General features: G+C 30.4%; 4 protein-coding genes across 4 annotated transcripts in view; 1 reads left to right on the top strand and 3 right to left on the bottom strand.

Annotated features, from left to right (window-relative positions):
• LOC139501484 (chorion peroxidase-like) overlaps positions 1-1,243 on the top strand; it is a 31,944-nt gene extending 30,701 nt beyond the window's left edge. Inside the window, exon 13 of the mRNA XM_071290572.1 lies at positions 1,117-1,243. Coding sequence (XP_071146673.1) covers positions 1,117-1,189 — 73 coding nt within the window. The 3' untranslated portion in view covers positions 1,190-1,243. The remainder of the gene's footprint in view (positions 1-1,116) is intronic.
• Positions 1-24,020, bottom strand: part of LOC139501253 (uncharacterized) — a 599,145-nt gene that overhangs the window by 251,630 nt on the left and 323,495 nt on the right. The gene's annotated exons all lie outside the window — the stretch shown is intronic.
• Positions 1,205-9,669, bottom strand: LOC139501485 (uncharacterized). Its single transcript, XM_071290573.1, has 4 exons — positions 8,473-9,669; positions 5,433-5,652; positions 4,368-4,504; positions 1,205-3,504 (listed from the first exon to the last, which is right to left on the bottom strand). The coding sequence occupies exons 1-4, from the start codon at positions 8,522-8,524 to the stop codon at positions 3,482-3,484; spliced, it is 432 nt and encodes a 143-aa protein (XP_071146674.1). The 5' UTR covers positions 8,525-9,669; the 3' UTR covers positions 1,205-3,481.
• LOC139500299 (uncharacterized) overlaps positions 12,487-24,020 on the bottom strand; it is a 221,066-nt gene continuing 209,532 nt past the window's right edge. Inside the window, exons 150-162 of the mRNA XM_071289042.1 lie at positions 23,653-23,803; positions 23,071-23,207; positions 22,530-22,624; positions 21,867-22,035; positions 21,226-21,337; positions 20,247-20,454; positions 19,684-19,875; positions 18,823-19,045; positions 18,003-18,309; positions 16,322-16,361; positions 14,772-14,801; positions 14,224-14,265; positions 12,487-13,497 (exon numbers count right to left, since the gene is read on the bottom strand). Of these exons, the coding sequence (XP_071145143.1) occupies positions 12,943-13,497; positions 14,224-14,265; positions 14,772-14,801; positions 16,322-16,361; positions 18,003-18,309; positions 18,823-19,045; positions 19,684-19,875; positions 20,247-20,454; positions 21,226-21,337; positions 21,867-22,035; positions 22,530-22,624; positions 23,071-23,207; positions 23,653-23,803 (2,261 nt within the window). The 3' untranslated portion in view covers positions 12,487-12,942. The remainder of the gene's footprint in view (positions 13,498-14,223; positions 14,266-14,771; positions 14,802-16,321; positions 16,362-18,002; positions 18,310-18,822; positions 19,046-19,683; positions 19,876-20,246; positions 20,455-21,225; positions 21,338-21,866; positions 22,036-22,529; positions 22,625-23,070; positions 23,208-23,652; positions 23,804-24,020) is intronic.

The raw sequence follows: 24,020 nt of genomic DNA on the forward strand, positions 1-24,020 counted from the left end.
TCTGCCCTTCCATTATGTGACTCAAGAACAAAATCAACAAAATGGGTAACAATTGTATCGAAAAGCGAAAATCGAGTGCAAATTTTTATGTTAGGGCGCGTTTGATGTGCATATTTTGTCTTTGAAACGTACAAATCAAGAGTATTTGATATATCATCTTGCTTCAGATTCTATCATTTTTGTATATCAAAGTTCGAAAAGCTATTTTTTTTTTACTGAAAGTACTTGACGACAGTCTTTATAAATGGATGATGAAAATGCATATCTTGGGAAAAAAATTTTGTGTGTTCGATAACTACGGTTTATAATCTTCAACCACTGAAATTTTTTAGTCTGCCCTTCCACGGAATATTTAATTAGAATTTTTTTTAATGTTTAAAAATTTTTGAAAATTCCACCTGACAAACGATCAGACAATAGTTTTAGGTTGAATCAATGCAGACAAGATCATTAACTGATGCTCATTAACTAGTAGATATATAAGGATCATAATGGTGCTGTTTGAATAAATTTATCGGTTTTCAAGAGCAAAATTGGCAGCGCGTCATCCCTAAGTGGCTTCCATTTGTGAAAATGAACTGGCGTAATGGAGAGATAATTTTGACGAAGAAGAATTCTGACTGTATATAACTCCTTTTTTCTACTGACCAAAAATTTTTACAATTCACTTTAAAGCCGAAATAATGTTCTAACGATACTTTCTAAATAGGATATCTTAACCAATCATAGAATTGATTTATTTACTCGTAAAATTCTTTTACCACTTTTGATCTATACAGCTGTAAATATCAGGATTCTATAAATAATAGTAACTTTCTTCTTAAAATGTCCTATTCCAAGTAAGGGAAATGACAGTTGTTATATTATAATTCGTTTCTGTGTGTGTTGCATTGTTGTATGTTTGTTGTTCACTTCAGTGTTTCAATAATTTCGTTGTTTTCCTTTTATAGTTGAAGTGTTTTTCTCGTTTTAGTTTGTACATGTAACCCGGATTTGTTTTTGTCTCAATCGATTTTTTACTTTCGAACAGCAGTGTACTTCTGTTGTCCTTACTAACCGGTCTGTTCCCAAGAGTGAACTATTTCTATAAGCAAGATTTTATTTTTATATTTTCAGTCCTCTTACCACTTGTGAAGGACTTCCTGAACTAGACCTCGATTTATGGAGAGAGGAAAAGTCCAAGAAATGAAAATTAAAAAGTGTATGACATCTTTTGACAAAATAAATTCTTTAGTTTGCCTTTTTTCATTTGCTGAGATAAAACATTATTTAGGTGTGAAATCATGGCGCTTATAATGCATTTTATTTCCGAATCATATAAATTGAACATATTAAAATAATATCTACAAACGTCTTCAGACTGCTCAGCAAAGAGATCCGAATTTAATTCAGACACAAATAAAAATACATAATTTTTTATTCGGTTTATTCATTAAAAAATGTTTATCTTTCACTAAAAATAGGGTTTTGCAGCATCAACGTAGTAATAAAAATAAAAATGTAGTATCAGTATCGGAAATATATAGGTGCAAGGCTTAACAACATAAACAATGTATGACCCATATTCGTAGTTATGGATAACATGCATAACATTTTGTCAGTTATTAAAAGTTTTAAATACAGAAACGTTGTTCCTAATTGATATGACTTGCGAACTGTGTAAATTTTGGGTCGTTAATAGTTTTGCGTAGACGGAACGCACGACGTGTGTATTACGTTATAAGTTTGGCGTCATTGATTAATTATTGTTGGTGTTTTAACGCCACTTTTAACACCACATTTAGCCTTTTTCGTGGCGGCCAGTTTTTATTGGTGAAAGAGGCCAGAGTGACCCAAAACAACCGACCTTAGATAGGAAAAGTTATAATTAATTAACATATATACAATAATAAATTCACATTCTACACATTGAAAAAAACATTGTAAACACTTGTCTTATCATCACATCAAAGTATGAAGACTTATTTAGTGTAATGTAGGGAAAACACATTGCACATATAAAGATTGCGTCACTGAAGATTTTTTACAAGGAATTGATAAGGTTTCGTCCCATGTTACATGACGTGAAACTGACGTGTATCCCTGTATTTATTCTAATCTATGTTCTTTTATTAGGAAAACGTGAAACAGATGACGTTCACGGAACGCAAATACTTGCCCCGTTTTTTCACCTCAAATCAAATCGTCCATTTTGCTATCAAGTCATTTAGGTTCATATTCATTCATGTAATTAATGATTCAAAAAGGATCAGACCTAAATTCTACCAACTTATGAAATCTTCTCTTGTAAGCATTATAATAACAATATTACATGCCTCTGCTGGTGGACGTTTCGTTCCCGAGGGTATCACCAGTCCAGAAGTCAGCACTTCGGTGTTGACAAGAATATCAAGTATATGGTAATTTTTACACATTTCCTGTTTACAAAACTTTGAATTTTTCAAAAAACTAAGGATTTTCTAATCCCAGGAATAGATTACCTTAGCCGAATTTGACACCACTTATTGGAATTTTGGTCCTCAATGCTCTTCAACTTTGTACTTGTTTGGCTTTATAACTACTGTAAGTTCAGAAATTATTGCGATGGTTTTATTAATGCGAAAAATGCGATTGAGTTACATAGCAATGATTTGAACTCGCATTTTTTAAAAACATAAATCTGAATTTAAACAGGATTTTTCTTCATATCGCAAAAATTAAAATCTCGTTCTAGTCTAAAATGACAAAATCGCAATAGTAAATGCACGCAATAATTTTTGAATTTATAGTATTTTGATCTAAGCGTCACTGATGAGTCTTATGTAGACGAAACGCGCGTCTGGCGTATTAAATTATAATCCTGGTACCTTTGATAACTATTTACATATATTTGAGCATATACATGTATGTACACACAAAAAAATGTTCACATGAGTATAAGCTGATTATCAATAATCATAAAAATACATTATATGATGATCATAAAGAAAGCATATATATATATAGTGACAGTAGTAAAATATCACAAAACTAGTTTATTGAGAATGTTGTTAAGTTTTGCTTCCTGTTCTCGACCCATTTACAACTCACTTAATGGTATCAGTTACAATACTTATCATTATAGGCCAAACAATGACCTATATGTAATAGATACAATGTGCCAAATTTGCAAGTTTATCGGTGGACTTCTAGCTTTACTCTGCAGAAATTATACACACTATGAACCAATCTATTATAAGCAAGGAAAATTTTAACTAATACTGACTTAATCATGTTTAGTATTTCAAACAATTTAAAATTTGTAAATCACAATTTATATGGACACATAATTAATAAACATATATACAATAATAAATCCACATTCTACACATTGAACAAAACATTTTAGGCACTTGTCTTATCATCACATCACAGTCTGAAGACTTATTTAGTGTCATGTAGGGAAAAAACATTGCACATATAAAGATTGTTTTTCTTTGTTATCATCCAACATCTTCGTGTCTTATTCATTTACGTCTATCACATCTATAAACAAAAACAGATAAGATTATACATTGCAGGCAAATATAGTGTATCATAGTTATCAAAGGTACCAGGATTATAATCTAATACGCCAGACGTGCGTTTCGTCTACATAAGACTCATCAGTGACGCTCAGATCAAAATAGTTATAAAGCCAAACAAGTACAAAGTTGAAGAGCATTGCGGACCCGAAATTCCAAAAAGTTGTGCCAAATACGGCTAAGGTAATCTATTCCTGGGATAAAAAAAAATCCTTAGTTTTTCGAAAAATTTAAAGTTTTGTCAACAGTAAATTTATTAAAATTACTATATAATTGATATTCATGTCATAAATCGAATAACAAGTTATATCTAGGTAACAAGCAAAATATAATGTTACTTTCACACTTTTCCAGTTTCCATTTTTCCTATATACATGTGCGTCTAATCTCTACATGTCTTTTGATTTTTGGATTCAGGGGTTTGAGGTCGTATTGATATTTACTGAAATACTTCATGTTCTCATTTTGAAAGGTTACATTGTAATTTATAAAATATATCAAATTTGTTTTATTCCCATTATTGCACTTCATGTAAACGGATATATACAGAAGAACGGGTTTTGAATCACAACACAAAAGCCGAAATCATGTATGGTGGTCATAGTACTCTTTTTGTGCCGGAACGTTATAAACCCCGGTGTCTACTTGGAAGCATGAGCCCTTTCAATTAACAAACACCATTGGAACATGTTTTGAATAGTTCATGACTGTTCTTTACTGCAGCTTTTCTTTTGTTAATGGTGTTTTTTATGCTGTCATAAATAATTCAGCCTCACTTATTTAACTTTATTCTATTTAAGGACTAAATTGTTTAAATATACAAACCCATAGCAATTTGGACAAATGTTTCTGTCCAGTGACCAACCCAACCTTGACATTTATACACCCCAGTGTCTTCTACTGATATATCCTGTATATAGAGTGTTTGCAAACGATGGCTGTTCATTGGTGCTGTGAACAATCTGTAAAATTCACATGTTTTCAATGATATAGGTAATACACACGAAGTTTTATCGGCACATCCGGAGGAAGTTGCAACATTAGTTTTAACCGTTCGTACAATTAGTTTATGTACTGTTACGGACACAATATTTAATTTAAAACATGAAAAGCATGACTAACAGGTGATCAGTACTTTGGACCTCAAATCAACAACTTGTGGTAGCGAACTTGTGTTTTTAGATAAAAGCTAAAACGAATGCTCATCCATCCGAAGCCGTACGATGTCTTTTATTATAAAGTTTTTGACGTGGTGGTTGGTTAAAGTATCAATTACTGAACTAATATTTTTGAGAAATATTACTCAAGCTGACTAAAATCAAATGGAATATAACACAAATCCTATGTCAGAATTCATATAACAAAATTGAAGTTATAACAATATGTCTGATAAGGTTTGAAAAACAAAAATTTCAAAATCTGTGATTAGAAATATGATTACAATCAACAAAATTTCAACGATAATTCTATATAGCCGGTGTTAAATATGAACGTATTACGTCCACTAAAGTCTAAAAGTACAGTTTAGAAATTCAGATAGATCGGGGTTCCAAAGATCCTTTCAAACGGCAAATAAACCATATAGCTCGAGACTGAGCTCATCATGAATTGTTCATAAATAGAAATGTGACAATAAAAGGTACCATAGTCCTTCACCATTGAAATCCTAGATTCAAAACTTATATCTCTGTCACTGTCATGAAAAATATCAGATACTAAACAAACTTTCAGTTTGCTACCTCACCAATCATAGATATTGGCTAGAAACAAAACGGTACGGTGTGCAGACATAACAGTTAAGACTTAAAATCATCAAACTACCAATATAGTATATACTTCGTTGAAAAAGCCATGAACATATACATCACTGAAAGTGGTATATAAGATTACCTGCCAGGAATATCCCACACAAGTCTGTAGTTTGGGTTTATCCATTTGAGAACTGGTGTGTAATGGTCATTTGTACACCTGGCGTCGCATACCAAATTAATAGTATCGCCTTCCAATACGACAATTCGCTGTGATGTTACATCTGAATGCCCATGCCAAACTGTTAGGTTACAAGCCTCAGGAACAAGGTTTGGTAGAGGGGGTGGTAATCCAAAAACAACTAAAAATAAAATTACAGATAATCGTATTCAAATAATCTTAACAAAGTCCACGACAATATGTCCTTACTTCGTACACACTATTAAAACGCGTAACATTTAATTATTCATGCAGTAATTTGGTTTGATACTTATGTAATACTCGCGAGCCTTGATTTATTAATAAATGTGCAAAGAACTACATCAAATAGACAATACAAGTCGATCATTGAAAAGAATTAGATTCTAGAATATAGATGCTCGGCAATATGAATCGGAATGACACAGAAACTGGTATCAAATGCTAAAAAACCGTAAAACACACATATCATACAATCAGGATTCTACTTCGTCAAAATTATCTCCCCATTACGCCAGTTCATTTTCACAATCGTAGAAATGGAAGCCATTGTAGGGATGACGCGCTGCCAATTTTCTATGTTGTGTCTTGTGTACTATTATTTGTCTGTTTGTCCTTTTCTTTTTTGGCGATGTCGATGTCAGTTTATTTTCGATCTAAGATTTTGACTGTCCATTTAATATCTTTCGCACCTCCCTTACAAATGTACAGGGTAAATCACCATTTTGAAAATTGAAAATCGGTGTAAAATAAGAAAAGTTACGTTAACTGTTATCAATGCAAGGCAATTAAAATTAAAATGCATTGTGGTATATGTCTGTAATTTTCATAATTTCTACTTAAACTTTATAACTGGCCTCGTAACAATAAACTCATCATAGAAACAAGGATTAAAATTTTCTATTACGCCAGACGCCCGTTTCGTCTAAAAAAAAAAAGACTAATCAGTGACGCTCGAATCAAAAATGTTAAAAAGGCCAATTAAAGTACGAAGTTGAAGAGCAATGAGGACCAGAAATTCCTAAAAGTTTTGCCAAATACAGCTAAGATAATCTATTCCTTAGGAAGAAAAGCCTAAGTATTTCAAAAATTCAAAGTTTTGTAAACAGTTAATTCATGATTATGAACATATCAATGATAACTCAAGTCAACACAGAAGTGCTGAATAAGGGCGTATTTGTTGCCTCTTAATTGATTTCAGTTTCCAGCAGGTTTGATATTCTTTCCAAACTGGTTCTGAAATAGTTCGAAACCATGACTGGTTTTACTTTACTTTTTTGTTATTGAATATCTCAAACTTATTGAACCTCTTTGAAGAGTGTGAACTGTTGGACAGAGTATGGCAATCTGTTCTTGTCGTAAAAAAACAATGTTCCAAACACTGAGATTCAAAATTTTACAATCATACACAGAAATCTAAAAAAAATCAGTGTGTAATTTGCAATTCTCTGTGAGTGTTTTACGTTTTGTATTCATTTCAGTGTGTATTAGTTCAAAAAATGGATTATTAAAACACGTTTGACGAGAACGGCTTGTCATAACAGAGGACTATCAGAACTTTCAAATTGTAAAAATTGATTTACGTACAAAACAATGAACAAAAAACAAACTTGAATTATAGAAACAAACGACAAACGCAGATTTACAGGCTTCTGTGTTTGGTCAGGCACATACAAAATGTGGCGGAGTTTGCTAGCACCTTATCGGGGACGTTGGTGTAACATTACAACATAAGAACAAACTAAAAAAATCACATGGAAAGGGCTTTATCCATCAGATCGATACAAAGCAGAAAAACAACCAACACAATCATTGATCGTGCATAGCAGGATATTCATACATCCCCACAACAGCAAAAATACTAAGTACAGATATGTCAGTACTCATGCAAAATCAACAACGAACAAAACAGTCATATATCTAAGACTAAAATATCAATCAGTGCACATGCAACATCCAATGAGTTTAGTGCAAAGACGTCAATAACAGGCAGAGCATGTTTTTAAATATACGTGTGTTGTATGTTATCCGGGGACATGTATAGATAAATATACGAGTAAGTCTTTTGTGTCAAGTTGTGTGATCCACAATAATATCTCATATATTGTTTTGGTAATAGCAGCAAACGGTTAAATTTGTTATTAATTACCCGTCTTAAAACTACAGTCATATCTGGTTAATAGCTTAAACATAACCTTGCATTTAGTTATCACAGTCTTTAAATTGCATTTCACCAATGGAGTTTATCTGTTTTCATTTTAGGGTACAAACATTGAAATTAACAATAAATGTTTGGATTCTGACATGGCAAATGATTTTCACTGTTTGTTAGATTATCCGAAATATTAGAGAAATGTTTGCTATCTAATAAACACATTTTTTTTAATATTCTTCTAGTGTACAAAAAATCTTTTAAAAAGGGAAATTTTTGACAATTTTCACAATAAATACTACCATTATATGTATATTTACTTCGAAATAGATAATAGAAAAATAATTTTAAAAAAAACAGGCATCAAAACATTAAAACATTTGTTTACCTTTTATGGGCATGTGAAAAATTAAGGAAAAAGTTGGAAAAGGGAACTCATTGACAATTTTCACAATATGTACTACCATTATATTTATATTTACTTCGAAATAGATAAAAGAAATAAAAATAAAAAAAATCCATTAAAACGTTAAAACATTTGTTTACCTCTTTTAGGCATTTGACAAATTATGGGAAAAATTGAAAACTACCTAATGTATAGAAATAATCAAAGTTGCTTAAGAAAACCTTTATAATGTTTTGTATACATTACATTACCCTCTAGAGGTATTTTCGTATTGTTTGATTACTGTCTCATTGACGCTGATACATGTACAATATTTTCACTTAAAAAAACTTTATGAATCACAACTTGATGTATTTTTTTTTTACAGTTTATATTTACGTTCATTTGAAAGAAATTGTATATTAATTAAGTAAGAAAATACTTACAATTTAAATGAATTACACTGGCAATAAAAATGACATTCATCAAAGAATCCATCTTGACTTATTTGACATTAGTAAATATTTAGTCCATCCTCATCAAGTGTTTACATGTATCACGTGATCATAAAAATACATTTATATACTTAAAATGAAATAAAATGCTAAGGGTTAATTAAAATACTAAAAGAAGATTAAATCAATAATATAATGAATAAATAATTATAATCAAATCTCGGGGGAAATTATTTTTGGATACAAAAACTATAATTTTTCAATAAGCGACAAAATTGTAATCCCAATGGTTCCCCTTAGCACGATTCATCAAAGGAAACGCAATTGTCTAGTTATTTTAAGTACATGTATTTAACCATATTAAGTAGAAGTATGTTCAAGTTTTAAGTTGTGAATGTTTAAGTACAATGAACTTAAATTGAACCATTTAATGTAAATAAAAACAATCATAATTTTGTGGAAAATGTGTGTAATGAACGATAAAAATTGCTTTAACATGTTCAACGGGATAAATAATATCATTAAAGTAATTCAAAGCTTTTTACCTTCGTTTGGAATTTGTGAAAGCAATGTCACCGAAAATTGCTGTCTTATAACTTTTTTAGAGTGTTTTTTTTATTTATTTCATATATCTTTAATCTCACAAACCAAATCACAGAGGTAAAGAGATTATCATACAGATCCCAATACAATCACATCAATAATAATCTCATTCAGTTTTGAACATGTTTTGGAATTCATTAAAACTTCAAAGTGTAAGGCCTATTCCTATGATTAAATGTAATATATTTCAATTTCTAACGTCATCAAAAGATAAACAATAAAAATTGTAATGGTATCCATCACCGATAGTCTCTAAATTGCATAATACACATTTTCTGTTTTAAACACTCATAATCGGCACATAAATAGAGGCAGACAAATTGTTTAAAGCATACTGTTGAATTAAATGATAATCAGATTTTTTTTTCAATGTAATTACAGTGACTTGACTGTTAGTGCTGCTCTCCACCAATTGCAACTCATTCAAAATTTTGACCAAATTGCAATTTGTTTTATTAAACCAAATTGTTCAACTGGTCAGAATATTGAACAAATTGTTCAGTCAAAATGTGAAAGTGCAAGGTGATCAAATAAAATATACTTACAATATTCTATAAGACTTTAACTCCACTTTAATGATGCTGTGACAAAATTAGTTTATCAGTTTGTATAGTTATATTATATTCATTTCCATGCTGAAGAGGAACTGTTTATTTTGAATTGCTATAAAATTGTCCAAACTAAGCTTTCATATAGTTTTTCTTTCTAAAAGTATTCTATATTTATAAGAATCAGATATCATTTTAAATAAAACATCATATATTCAGTAAAATATGTGTGAAATAACAATATGCTATTGATAAGTTTTCAGGGGAGATAACCTAAAATATTATTCTTTTGAATAAAGACTTTTTGAAAGAAAAGTTATTATCTCCCCCGTGGAAACTTCCTACAAACATATTTTGAAATTTTACACATATTTTACTGAATATGAAATGTTTTAATTCATAAAATGTCTGATTCTTATAAATATAGAATACTTTTAGAAAGAAAAACTATATGAAAGCTTAGTTTGGACAATGTAATAGCAATTCAAAATAAACAGTCGAGATGCAAAGTGTCTCACTGAGTTTTCGTCATGTTTTTTTTTTAATATAAACTATAAGTACTGTTTTTTTAGGGGAACATGCATGGCTTAAAATCACTGGTTATGTTATTTTTTTAAATGTATTCTTTTTCATGGGCAATAGTGGAATTAAGTGTCTTAAGTTGTATGAAGGGCAACTGTCTGTTTAAGAAACAATATAGACAATCGTAGCTTTAAAATTGCAATTTTTCCAATGTGTCTATGGACTTTATTTCATATCTTAGAAGTTCAGAATATATGAACGGACGAGAATCTATCAAGATGTCCTACATATTTTCAACTTTTGTTTTATTTTAAATGTTGCAATTGTATACCTCAAATGTGTGTATGCGAAAAAGATGTCTTTACTGGGAACTCCAGAGTTGAAACCTGTAGACTTCAGTTCAATAGGGACGTTGCTCTATAGATAGCTTTTGTCATATCTGCACATATGAATTTTACAGGATGATGCATTCAAATGGTGACAATGGTGCGATACATCACAGAAATTTCTATGTCTGAACATAAAACACACCCTTTCCTATTAAAAATAATTATTCTATATTTAAATGTGTCGACATAAAGTTTGCTTTATGAACTTACTTTATCTTTAAAAAGTTTAATTTATATATAAACTTAATGTTAAAATACTCTCAAATCGTATTTTCTTGTTAATTCGACCTGTTGATAATGTTTATAATGCGTTTTTGTTATTTTATATTTATATAAATCTTATCTATATACCAGCTTTGATTATTTGGAAAATATTCTAAGTTTCACTTCTTACTACATTTCTATAACTTCAAGATTTACTTGTATTTCTTTTTTTAAACCGTTTTTTTTTCTAAAGTGAATATTTTCGATGGGTTAAATATTTCGCAGTTGTGTCTTGGCATGGCTTTGTTTGGACTTGTTTGTTTGCTTTTTGGCCTTGAATGGTTGTCCCTAATATTTAATTAACTGTGCATTTGCATTCAGATATCGCAGATCGAATTTATTTGTTTATAGTGTATTAATGTACGTTTTTTGATTGAGTTAAGTCTGCCAATTGATATTTTACCGTGTGTTTTTCTATGTTGTGATGTTATGCTATTGTTTCAGAAAAAGGGAGGAGGTTTGGATCCATTAAAACGTTTAGTCACGCTGCAAATGTTTGCACCTGTCCCAAGTCAGGAATCTGATGTACAGTAGTTGTCGTTTGTTTATGTAATTTATACATGTTTCTCGTTTTTTATTTAATATAGATTAGACCGTTGGTTTTCCCATTTGAATGGTTTTACACTAGTAATTGTGGGGCCCTTTATAGCTTGTTGTTCTGTGTGAGCCAAGGCTCCGTGTTGAAGGCCGTACATTGACCTATAATGGTTTACTTCTTTTAAGTTGTTATTTGGATGGAGAGTTGTCTCATTGGCACTCACACCACATCTTCCTATTTCTATTAAATGAAAAGTCTGTACACATAAATTATGATGGACACAAAGACCTTTAAAAGCAGGTCAATACCTATTTTAGATTAACCCTTTCAATCCTTCATATCTGCTTCATTTCTCAAGGGGTCAAATGAACTTATTTGTAGATCTTTCTTTGCTGGACATTTTTGCGGTTAAGTTTATATCTTCATCATTAATAATATTCAAGGTAATAACCAAAACAGCAAAATTTCTTTAAAATATACAATTTAGTGGCAGCAACCCAACAATGGGTTATTAGATTCATCTGAAAAAGCAGGGCTGATAGACCTTGACCTAAAGAACACTTTTAACTCATGTCAGATTTGCTCTAAATGCTTTGATTTTGAGCTACAAGACAAAAACTGCATTTTACCCCATCTTCTATTTTTAGCTATGGTGGCCATGTTTTTTTTTTGATTAAACAGAAAAAAAACCCCACTAACTTGATGCTAGATACCCTAAGGATCATTCAGCTTAAGTTTGGTTGAAATTGGTTCAGTAGTGTCAAAGAAGAAGATATACCCCAAAGATACAAACAAAACCCATCATTTACCAGATAGTCATATTTGGTAAAGGCACAAACTATAGTAGGATTTAAAGAAGTTTTATGTGTATGTGAGCACAAACCTCCTTTTGCAAATCTAGACCATGTGTCATCAAAGAAAAATACAAAAAAAAACCCTGCACAACAGCTACCAACAGGATGACAACTTGAACAAGAAGATTAAAGGTCGCACTCTCACTGCTATACCAATTAACACACAAATGTGCACATACATTGTAGACACTGCCTCACTTTTTCAATAATTTTAAAGCATCTTGAAGGCTTGAAGCATATGCCTATGTAAAGTGAAAACTTTTGTATGCCAATGAAATTAATAAAAAGTGATTATAATTATTTTAATAAAGTATAAAAATACAAATATTTGAATAAGTATTTATAGAGAAAATATACCAGTGGAAACTTTTCAAAGCATTAGTCACTAAATAACATTTTTACTAAAAAATATCTCAATATCAGTCTGTGTAAATTCAAGAAAAAAGTTTTTGAAAATACAAACAAATTTGTTGAGTTTGTCAAAAGATAAATGTTAAGTTTATGCAGAGAGACAGACACTGTTAGTTCCAGTATGCAAAAAGAGTTCAAAATGACTTTATCTTATTGAAATTTTAAATGACATAGGGTATAAACAACATTGATTTACAGTTAAACCAAAGTGATGATACAAGCAAACTTTTTAAAACAAACTTATCAGTAAAAAAAATACAAATCATTTATATGTATAAAAAAAAATAAAAAGTTTTCTATCTAATATAAAATTAAAAACACACATAAAACTGTCAAGCATCATTGTCTCTCTTTGGCTGCTTCTGATCATTGTATCTACTGTAATCCATATCGTGTGCTGAAATACCCCTTTTCTGATTTCCCTTTTTCATTTCTCCTTTTTGACTTGCAGGAATTGGTTGCAGATGAAATGGTTTCCTCTCTGGAGTTGATGAATCACTTTCAGGATTACTTTCTGTGTCAGCTGTTGATTTTTGTTCACTATCAGAGCTCTCTGTGTTACCTTCATGTTGTAATTTAAACACGATTTCTGGGGCAGAAAATGCTGGCATGCGTGGTCTTGATACAGGTTTCATTGTTATATGACCCACAGGTAGGTCATATGAAAGGCCAAAGTTTATATCACTGTTCTTTTTAGTTTCCTCTTCAACTACATCTTCATGATTGGGCTTGGCAGTAGGGAAAGAAGTCATTGCAAAGCTTGATGGAGCAGGATGTACCTTGTTCCTCCTTGTTGGGTTTATTAGTCGACCTATTTCAGGATTTAAAGCCTTTACAGGGTCGCACCAATCATTACTTTCATCCTGGTTCTCTTCAATGTTAATTTGCTGTTTTAAAAGATATATATAATTAATATTTTAGACCATCATCCAGTACAAAAATGTCTGTCATTTGATCCCTGGTAGATAGTTTTCTCAATTGCAAACATACTACCTATTTTCATATTGATGCCAAAATGATCAACTCTTGTGAGAGTGGGATAAACTGACCTTTCAATACTCTGATGGCTAAATAGCTATTGTTGTATGCTATAATAACAACAAAGATGACAAAACAGAATTGTAATTTAATCCTTGTATTTAGAATTTTGCTATAACTATAGATGCTTTTATCATTTGACAAGACAATTAGAATACATCTAATAGGAGAAAATGTAGCTTTGAATGCACATGATATTACGATTTTTTTCCCTTGGAACTGTGCCAGAAATGAAGTTAAACCAAAAGGTAAAAATTTGTGTTTTTATTGATGACATACAATATTCTTTTTTGTTGATTACATGACCCAACTCTACCACTTTGTACTTTATTTCGCCTTATTAACTCTTTTTTTTTCAAGTGCCACTGATGAGGCTTTTGTAGACTAAATTCAGTGCAGGAGTTCAACATTATAACTCTGGCATCTTTAATGAAGTTTTTTTCTTACCAAATTCTTATTTTATTTGGTCAATGACAACATGAAATAATCTCACAAACTTCAATTTATGGAAAAATCAGGAAAAGTGTAATTACTTAATGTAAAATTATATAAATACATTGTGCATTAATACCTACATGTAAACCTGCTGATTCCAAATCATCATCAATGACTTTGCCCTAGGGAAAAAAAGTAATTAATTGAATTAACAGTATTTAAACATCTTCAACAAAAATATTTGAAACAATTTTCAAAAATATTATCCCCAATAGGACTAAATCCAATGTTACACTCTTAATACCCATGTTTGGTGAAATAATGGTCAAAACCCTAAACTCAAAACATTTCACTTCATAATGATGGATGACTGATTGCTGTTGAACATGCTTTGGATCGACACCATTAACCAGTACATTTATTAAACCTGTTCATCAAGTTAGTCAAGAACAAAGTTTTATATAATGTATCCTACAGATAGTCAACTCTCAGTTTTAAAATTCAAAATTCCACATGAGAGATTTTTGACTCAGGAGTACAATAATAGTGCTCAAAACTTTTATTACCACAAAGCAATATGTCAAAATAAAGTAATTTTTAAATTTGTAGTCCTTTTTTTAAAGTTGTTTTAGAGGTGAATTTGGAATACTACAGTATAATCTTTTAATATAAAATCAGTTATTATTACCATTGTTTCATCTGTAGATTCTTCAGAGTCCTGAAAACAATAATCTACAGATTAAGGATTGTTAACATTAACATATTCTGACAATAACTTTTATCATTTTGTCATACTTTTAGGTTTTACATTTTTTACTGCCTAGAAACATTCAGCCTTTTAGCTCAGATGTGAATGAAATTATTTATATATCACTATAAAAAAGATGTTTACCTTATAGAGAAAAATGACATATCATAATCAAAGTGATGGAAATCACTCATGGAAAGATAAGAAGAGTAGTTTGAATTATTTCATATTAAGGTATGGTGGGGGAAAAATGAACATTTATAAAGCACATACTATTGCTGAACATTGCAATTACAACAGGTCTTTAGAAGGAAACTTGCTTTTCCAGTATGAGGATAAAATGAGCTCAAATTAAATATAGGTCTCTTAATTTGCTCTATTTTATTTAAACTGCAGTTTATATCTTATCGATATTATGTTTCTGGTTCTAAACATGTTTCAAAAAAACAAAAAAATGCAAAAATTCTTCTAGTAAATGTTACCAACTATCCTTGTAAGACACAAGTCTGGACAAACAGCTTTTAAAGTGTCAACAAAAAAAATTGAACTAGTAAACTATAGGCTTTACTTGAATACTTTTTATTTATTCATATTTATATTCATATTTCATTTTTTTAAGATCTTGTTAATCCATATCATTTATCTTTCAGATATAATTTACAGAATCACTTTATGTAATGTAGATCAAAAGTAATTGGCAATAAATAAATCTATCATCTTTATAAATATCAAACATCATATGTGTATTCAATTATGAGGTCAAATACTTGTGTATTAAGAATTATATGTATAATGAGTGGTCTGTATAATTATGTAAGACTGAGGTTGATAGGTAATGTGATCAATTTGATTGGCAGTTTAGGAGGTGGGGCATTGTAATTAAAGGTCTACCTTGTCTCTGATTGTTTAGTGATAATGACAGTTGTCAATCAAACTAGTTGAATCAATACCCAGTTACCTAATCAAAATGTTTTTAAAAAGCCTGCACATCAACACACCTTAATGACATACATTCTTGAATGAACTGATCCAATAATATACCCATTTTTCAGTTTATATGTGTACTATGTGCACATACATGATAACCATAGGGAACTATATTTCAGTGTGAATACATTTAGTAACAGTAGCTAACCTGTCCTGTTGTTAGGGAGGCCAGTGCCTAAGTAAAGATTTAGAACAAGTTCTAATCTTTCCAAAAATTATAAAATATTATTGGAGTGCTCCCCTTCCAAGGCAAGGACATAATTGAATGAAACCTTAAACTTGGAACAGAAATCAATACAAGTTTTGGATTTTATTTCTTAATTTTTTCATATAATCTTACAAAATTACCACATTTGTACCCATTCATCATAAGTTTTCTTTATCTTATAATACATCAGATGGGAAAAAAGCAGGACCATTTGCTCAAGTTATGCAAAGTGATAATCTGCATAATCCCAGAATGACATATGTAACAGTCTATACACAACAGCTCTATACTTTACCTGACTCCAAATGTCTGCTTTGTCTTCTTTCTTTTGTAATCTGGGAAATATGAAAAAAAAAATATATAGATAAATCAATCAAAATACACAAATATAACAATTAGAAGATCAATGTAATGAAAGACAATTCAGTTAGTAAAATCTTGTGATTTCCTATAGAGTCAAACAAAGTTTAGTTATTCATTTAGGCTTATGGATGTATTCTTCTGACTTTTCAGTCTCGTTCAGTCTAATTGAAATCTCGTTCTTGATTTTTTTCCAAAATATGTGATACAAGTGGAAAATATCAATGAATTTTAAAAATATTATAATCAAACATAACTCTGTGAAAAAATTTAGTACATACAATGAATGGTCTTTGAGTAATCCAGTTTTCAAATTTTATGACTAATCAAGTCAGTATTTTTAGTCAAAATTTTGAGAAAATGGGTGAGGGATACAAAAAATTATTTTACAAGAATCATGTTCATCCCATATCATTTTGGTCTTTTCAAATTTCTTAGGTATGTATTTTTTTAATCATTTATAACAAATAAGTTGAAATAATATGCATTTTGTTCTTAAAACTAAGAAAACTCACAAAAAATACAAAATTGACAGCACGGTAAATTTTACACAAAAAAGCGTCAAAATATGACAAAACTTTCTTATATTAACACCTACCTTTAGTTTTTTTAAGTAAAATTTATGCAGATTTGTCCACTGCATCTTTAAAGAAAGTATAAAAAAAAGTTTGGTCCACTTCATCTTTATAGAAAGTATGAAAAAAAGTTTAATTGTAGAACTGTGATTTTTTTCACGGTAATAGCCCAAAAATAGGTAAACATCTATGAAAAATGGGCAAATCATCAAAATTGGGCATTTTCAAAGGGCCTTAGCAAAAAAAGAAGTGCACCACCATATGATTTTTTCTTCACCAATTATTTTGTTACAATCTTATAAACCCAAAAATCAGGAAAAAAAGTTTAATTCTAGAAATTTTAGGCTCCTCAGAGGTGTACATCCTTATGTACCCATTAAGATGTAAATGTTTGAACTTACAAACTTAACTGTCATGCACCTGTATGACTAAAGAAAGTTACCATAAATGCAAATCGGTAGTTTGGCTGGCTTTAGTCAGACCGGTTATACGCTAGCAAGTTTATCATTTAAAAGATTATGTCAGTAAGAAATGATAATTATTGCAACTTAAAGCCCTTCAGATATTTCCATTCTTATTTGTTGAGTTTTTTTTTTTGCAGAGACAAGCTGTAAAATTCTTTGAAATACAAATGAAATGAGACAATTATTTTAAACAACATACATCTATCTATCAGTTTTTTTTTTTTAAATTCTTTGACATCAACAAAACAAAACCTACTTCAATCAAAGTACTCTTGCTAACAATCAATTATACAAATTGGTATTTATGGAGTGTTTTTGTTTACTTCATAGTTTGTAGTTGCATATTAAGATGATGTTTTTTTTAAAACATCTCATATAGGAAAGAATAACTGGCATACTAAGAGAAATAAAATGACCCCAGAATCAGTTATCAATCATTCATTCTGCATGACAATCTATGTTAGATCCATCATGAACTAAAATTTGCTTCAAACCAACTTAAAATGTCTAAAACACAAAAAAGATGATATATCATTGATCATTGAGCGAATAGATCTACCGATTTAAAAAAAATTACCTTTTCTTCATATATCTATGAACTAAGAAAATGATGATTATTATAATAATCAGCAAACTTAGAACTATCACTGGGATGGTCCAAATCTTGAAAGCACAATGAGGCTCATCTGTTGGACATCGACAATCATACATGTTAATACCATCAAGACATTCATATGGCTCCAGACATGGTGAACTCAGACATTCATCAATATTTTCTTCACAGTATACACCAGAATATCCAGGTAAACAAACACAGTCATAGTACATGTCAAAACTTTCTGCTCTGCGAGTACTTGTGCAGGGGTAGTTACTGCCATTCTTTGCTGAAATAACAAAAAAAAAGGCAATCTAATTGATATTACATGGACAGTTTTTACATAGTTTTTTTTTTCACTTTATGCATTTGTATCTGGAATTCTTTTTAATCATTCTTTCATTTCTATTTTCTTAAGGTTGTAAACTGTTATATATTTGCTGCATGCAGAGATATTTCTTGTATCCTACTGAATGGAGTCTGATATAATGAAAGGATTAACAAAATGTATTAATTATTTGGTCTATCCTGCAATGTGTGATATGTCCATTTGCTTTTCATTGGGTTAATGATGGTGTTTACTACTTCCTCTCACCTAACAACAACAATGATTGATTGTTAATTATTAAGTTGAAATTAAATCTAGTTGATGTCAAGCAATATTCAATTTTTACTCATTATGATAACGATAATATTTCAAACAAGATAGATGTTATCCCTGTCATTGATTGTTCTTATGTTTTCGCTTTATTATATTTCATTATTTCCATCAATACATGTATCTGAATTTTATTCAACTTACGATGACAAGATCCATCATTGTGACAAGGTGATTCCATCATGACAAACTGTATTGTCACTACAGCTGATGAAGAATTCATAGGATCTGAGACATACAATTTAACTACATCATACCCAGACACATTCATTGCCTGTTTGTAGGTCAATGTGGAATAAATCCAGGACATATCATCTTTGTCATGTGGTAATATTTCACTGAAATTACCACATGGTTCAGTGGCTACCTGGAAATAAAATGATAAAATCATCAGTGGACTAAAAAATTACTTGTTTATTTTTTTCCCCCAATACAAATCAGTTTTAATATCATACATCTAAAGTAATATAAGGATGGAAGGCATTTGATTATGGCTATCACCCTGACCCATACAATTGCATTTTTATTTGCATACATAACCACACATTTTGACCTTTATGAGTAGTTGCCCTCAACCATACACAAATATTTATAATCCTTTTGGCTGTGTCTTAAAGGTCCCTTTCAAAAAAAGAAAACATTTTATAAAAAATAAATAATGTGGCACGTTTTCCCATTCATATTGAAAAACTAGTTTTTTTTTTTTATCAAATCTGATTGGGTGGCCAACATCATTGATGGTGCTTTTGTTGTATTTCTTAAATAAATCAATTGTGTTATTCAAAGATGGTAAGAAATATTAAAATATCCCCATGTTATATGAATGTAGCATTTATTTTTTAATTAATGAAGTTTTCCAAAAAGAAAATTAAGGTAATAGTACACTTTAAGGTAAGGACTGCAATAAAAATATCACCGAATAATCATTATCAGGTTTTTTTCTCAAATATACATATGGCTAAGGAATAATTTCTACATCCCAGCCATTTTCATAGAAGTACTTACATTCAAACTTTGTCCACAATCATTAATATTCGGAATTGTTGTTTTTTCATGCAAGAAAAGCACTGCCCCATAAGTTGGTCGATACACTTTCATTAAAAGATCTTGTTGTTCTACATCAAATGCTCCTATTACAGCAGTAAAATCATGTGTCCATTTATTCTTGTTAAATATTCTCTTCTGTTCTAAGTATACCTGCATATAAATTTATTTAAAAAAATTTTTAAGTATAAAATTATCAAGGTCATTAAATACTACATTTTAAAAGTTCTGAGGCTTCTTGTTTAACTGATGTAGGAAAACATTTTTTCTATCTAGTGTTTACCTTTTTTCAATGCAAAATTTCAAAATATAACTCAAAAACTGACATGCCAACCAGGGCTTCACTTGCACATTTTATCTTAAAATTAATCTGTCATCATTCATTTAAGACAGTGCTTTATAGAAGATATTTCAAGTAATTCTTGATGATAATTAATGTATTAACACCCTGGTCTTTTAAACAATCATTTGGTGAAATATGATAAGGGTTTCTTAAAAAAACACCCAGGAAATCTTTTTCTTACCAAAACTGGTTCTGTTGGATCTGATGATAAAATAGATTGACCATACTGGGTAAGGAATATTTCTGGTGGGTCATTAGAATCTATTATGGTAATGACAATTGTTGTTTCACTGCTGGCTGGAGGTATATCATCATTGGTCTGTACTTCCGTTAGGATGATTGTTAAGGTCTCAACACCTGAACAATCTGTACATGGTGTATACAGCAGTCTACAAAATAATATTCAAGAATATTGTTAAAATGACACCATACACTGCTCGTACTATTGCTTTTCAGTGTCTTGTAAACTGCATAATCTGAGTTTCAAAATCCCAATTAGGCATATATTTTTAGTTCACTTCATAATGATAAGTTGTACTTGGTCTCCAGTTGTGTTTGGATGGTACTGTACAAACTGCCATCTCTTTTAAAAGGGACAAAAATTGTCACACCATTACAAATTTTCAAATCAACAATCAGATCAGTTTATAACTATAAAATTTACTTAAAAATGACCTGGTGACCTGAGGCAATTTTCAAACATGACCTTGTAACCTAAGGGGATAACCTATACTGCATCCAAACAGTACTTCTTTATATGATATATGCTATTCATTCATTACTGTTCTATTAGAAGAGGCTTTTTACGGTTACCATCACAAATTTTTGGAATGTGTATTGTTTCAATAGCAACATATTTTCAGTCTTAGAGCTGTAGATATGAGAAAATTCTTCTAATCTGATATTTTATCCATTGTGTCCTATTTCTGTGACATTTTGACATAAATTTGGAATTGTATGGCGAGTGATTCATGAAAAGCAAGCCATGTCTACCCTGTCAAAGCACCCTGTCTCCCTCCTTTTGGAGTTTATGACACTCCTGCAAGTTTCTTGTTACCATGATTTGTATTCCTAATCTTATTATGAACTTTTTATATACATGAACTTCTGTCGCCTTAATTTTGGCCTTTCAGTAATATATTATTGGAAGAGTCACTTACATGCCATCTTTAAAAAGCAGTGTTTTTCCAAGAATGTTTGTTTGACTGCTGAGATAGAATGTAACTACATCACCTTCTTCATCTGTAGCCTCCAACTGGTATTGTAATGTACCTAAGAAATAGTAAAAAAATCATCATCATCAAGGGTTAAATATACGTCTTAGGAGAAATAAATTGGGAATGTACATGGGACACAGATGATGCCCCAGCTTGCATATCATATAAAATGATAAAGGGACATTACTAAAGAACTGTAAAAGTGATGCTTCCCAAATTTGCACTTTAATCTGAATTTCCTGGTAATGAGTATTGTTGAGAAGTCTTATAACATTTGGGAGAGGCCAACTAAAAATGAAAAATTCAGCATTTTTTATGTTTATAGAGGGGAATAACTCAAGAACAGTAAAAGAGACGCCACCCAATTTAGAACTTGATCTGTATCATGTGGTAATTAGTATTGTATATAAGTTTTATTACATTTGGTTGAGTTAAACAAAAGTTAGAAAATGAAACAAAAAATTCTGCAATTTTTCCATTTGTAAATGGACAAACATCAAAACCAAAGTATTGGAAGAACTAGGAATTTATCAATTTCTTTCTTTCATCATCCCTTTCCTTACACATTATTATAAGTTGTATACCTTCATCTTCTTTGATGGAAATAAACCTGTCACTGATGAGTGTTGGTGGAGAATTATACACCGTATTTGATACAATAAACACAGCAAATTGTGTTTCTTCTGAGAAATATGAAACAGATGCATTAGTTTGGTTGATACCATCTACTTTTTCTCTCCATGTTTTACAAATCTAAAAAATAAATGTATTTCACATTGATTATATAAATTAATACCTCAAATGTTTAATATTATCAGCATAATGTCATACACAAATTCTTGTTTGATTGGATATACTAGTAATACAGGAACAGATGGGTGATTTTTCTGACAGTGGCCAATAACAGAAACTGTGTATGTGTTTTATACATTTTTTTTTGGGGGGGGGGAGGGGGCAATTATAAAACAACTTTATTCTAATGTTCTAATGTGTTCAAAGCTGTTTTAAATATCTTGAGCATTGAAACCGAAACTGCACAGGTTGGTCCCCCTAAAGCTTATTTTTTTAATAAATTATTAAAACATATACAAATTCTTTACATGGTAACATTTGCATAAGATGATAAATTATTCTACACATTTAACAAATATGAAAATGGAAAAAAAAGTTGGTCAGGATGAGGTTGATTGATCCCTTTGTTTTCAGGAGGTTTAATGAATAATTTAGTGTCCAGAGAATAATATTACCTGAACTGTACATGTCTTTGTGCCTTCTCCATCATCAACTTCTAATTCTGATGTTTCACCACAGGTCTTCCCTGTCATCTCCCACTGCTGTAGATCTAATCACCAAACAAAATATCAGAAGTTATCATAAATTTTGCACCAATTGACAGTGGACTTAAAATGTTTCACATATTGGTTAGTTTTAATTGGCAAAGTAGTTTTTTGAAGATATTTTACTTTACTATATCATGAAATAGCTTCAGGTTAAATATTAATGCACTTTACATTTTTTTGAACATGTGAATTATCTAAATTTTTAGGAAAAAAGTTAGAACATTTTTTTAAAAGAATGATAAACAGTTACTAATGATAAAAAAAAGAAGATGTAGTGTGAGCTACTGCTTTAGTTTATACCTCAATCTTGCAATGGAGTGGAAGGAAATGTGTCACAGGGTAAAACTTACCAATATGAATCTTGTTAGTAAGAAGGAATAAGCTTTGTAGGAAATAGCAAAGGAAAATGCAAACAGAAATATTTTAAGAATATTTGATATTGACATACAAGTATTCCAATGAGCCAGAACTGTTCTGTTGTCTTCATTCTCGCCAACAGTATCTGGATATGTAATATTCATTGGTCCTGGCAAAGGTAGGTGACCAACTGGTATCACAGAAAATGTCATTACCATGGAATGTATTCTGGAAAAAAAATATAAATAAAATATCCTAGTTATGTGGATTTTTAAGGATATATACCAATTCTGTGTGTTAAGAAAAAGACCGCTTATCATTTTGATTACTTAAAATTTTCCATTCAAAATTGGCAAAATAGTGTAACAGGCTCTAGGGGACACTTTCTAGATATATAACTAGTGAATGTGATGAGCCTTGGAAATAGGTCATTATTTCAATCTTGGTAATATGTAATAAGATCAATTAAGATTTTAAGATGGTCTATAAAAAGGTTGCTGAATAAATGCACCTGTCAATCAAATATCAGTTATCTTTTCTAAAAACTTATTTAAATCACAAAAACCAACATTAGATATTGATAAGCATGGGCAGTGGTACTATAAGATTGAGAATGGAATATTTTAATGTCTACAACTAATTGATAAAAGTACAATAGTTCAAGCTGTGATACCTTTTGTATAATACTCTTTCAACCATATCCTGTGTAGTTGCCGGGTTGACTATATAAGGCTGGAAATCAGGAGAGGAATCAGACCCATATTCTGTTGTTAGATCTTCATCAGATATTGGCTGAAGTACAATGGTCTGTCCCTCTACCAATCCTATTTATCAAATGTTTACATATAATTAAAATTTCAAAACTTAGGGAACACACAAAGTTTAAGATGTTATCTTTTTCAAGTTCAAACTGAAAAAAAAACAACACATCCAAGGTTAGAGACCAAATAATTTTATGGCTTCATTTATTGTAAAAAAACAAGATTTTTTAAAGTAGTAAAAATATAATCTCTTTTTTAAACAAAATCAAGAAGTAGGAAT

This window comes from Mytilus edulis, chromosome 13 (assembly GCF_963676685.1).
Source record: "Mytilus edulis chromosome 13, xbMytEdul2.2, whole genome shotgun sequence".
NCBI lineage: Eukaryota > Metazoa > Mollusca > Bivalvia > Mytilida > Mytilidae > Mytilus > Mytilus edulis.

Excerpts from the sequence above, each read along its gene's own strand:
- LOC139501485 (XM_071290573.1), bottom strand. The coding sequence starts at position 8,524 with ATGGATTCTTTGATGAATGTCATTTTTATTGCCAGTGTAATTCATTTA. Across the intron at positions 5,653-8,472 it reads CAGTGTAATTCATTTAAATT|TTGTTTTTGGATTACCACCC; the intron begins GTAAGTATTTTC and ends TTTTATTTTTAG. Across the intron at positions 3,505-4,367 it reads ATTTGTCCAAATTGCTATGG|ATGTGATAGACGTAAATGAA; the intron begins GTTTGTATATTT and ends TTTTGTTTATAG.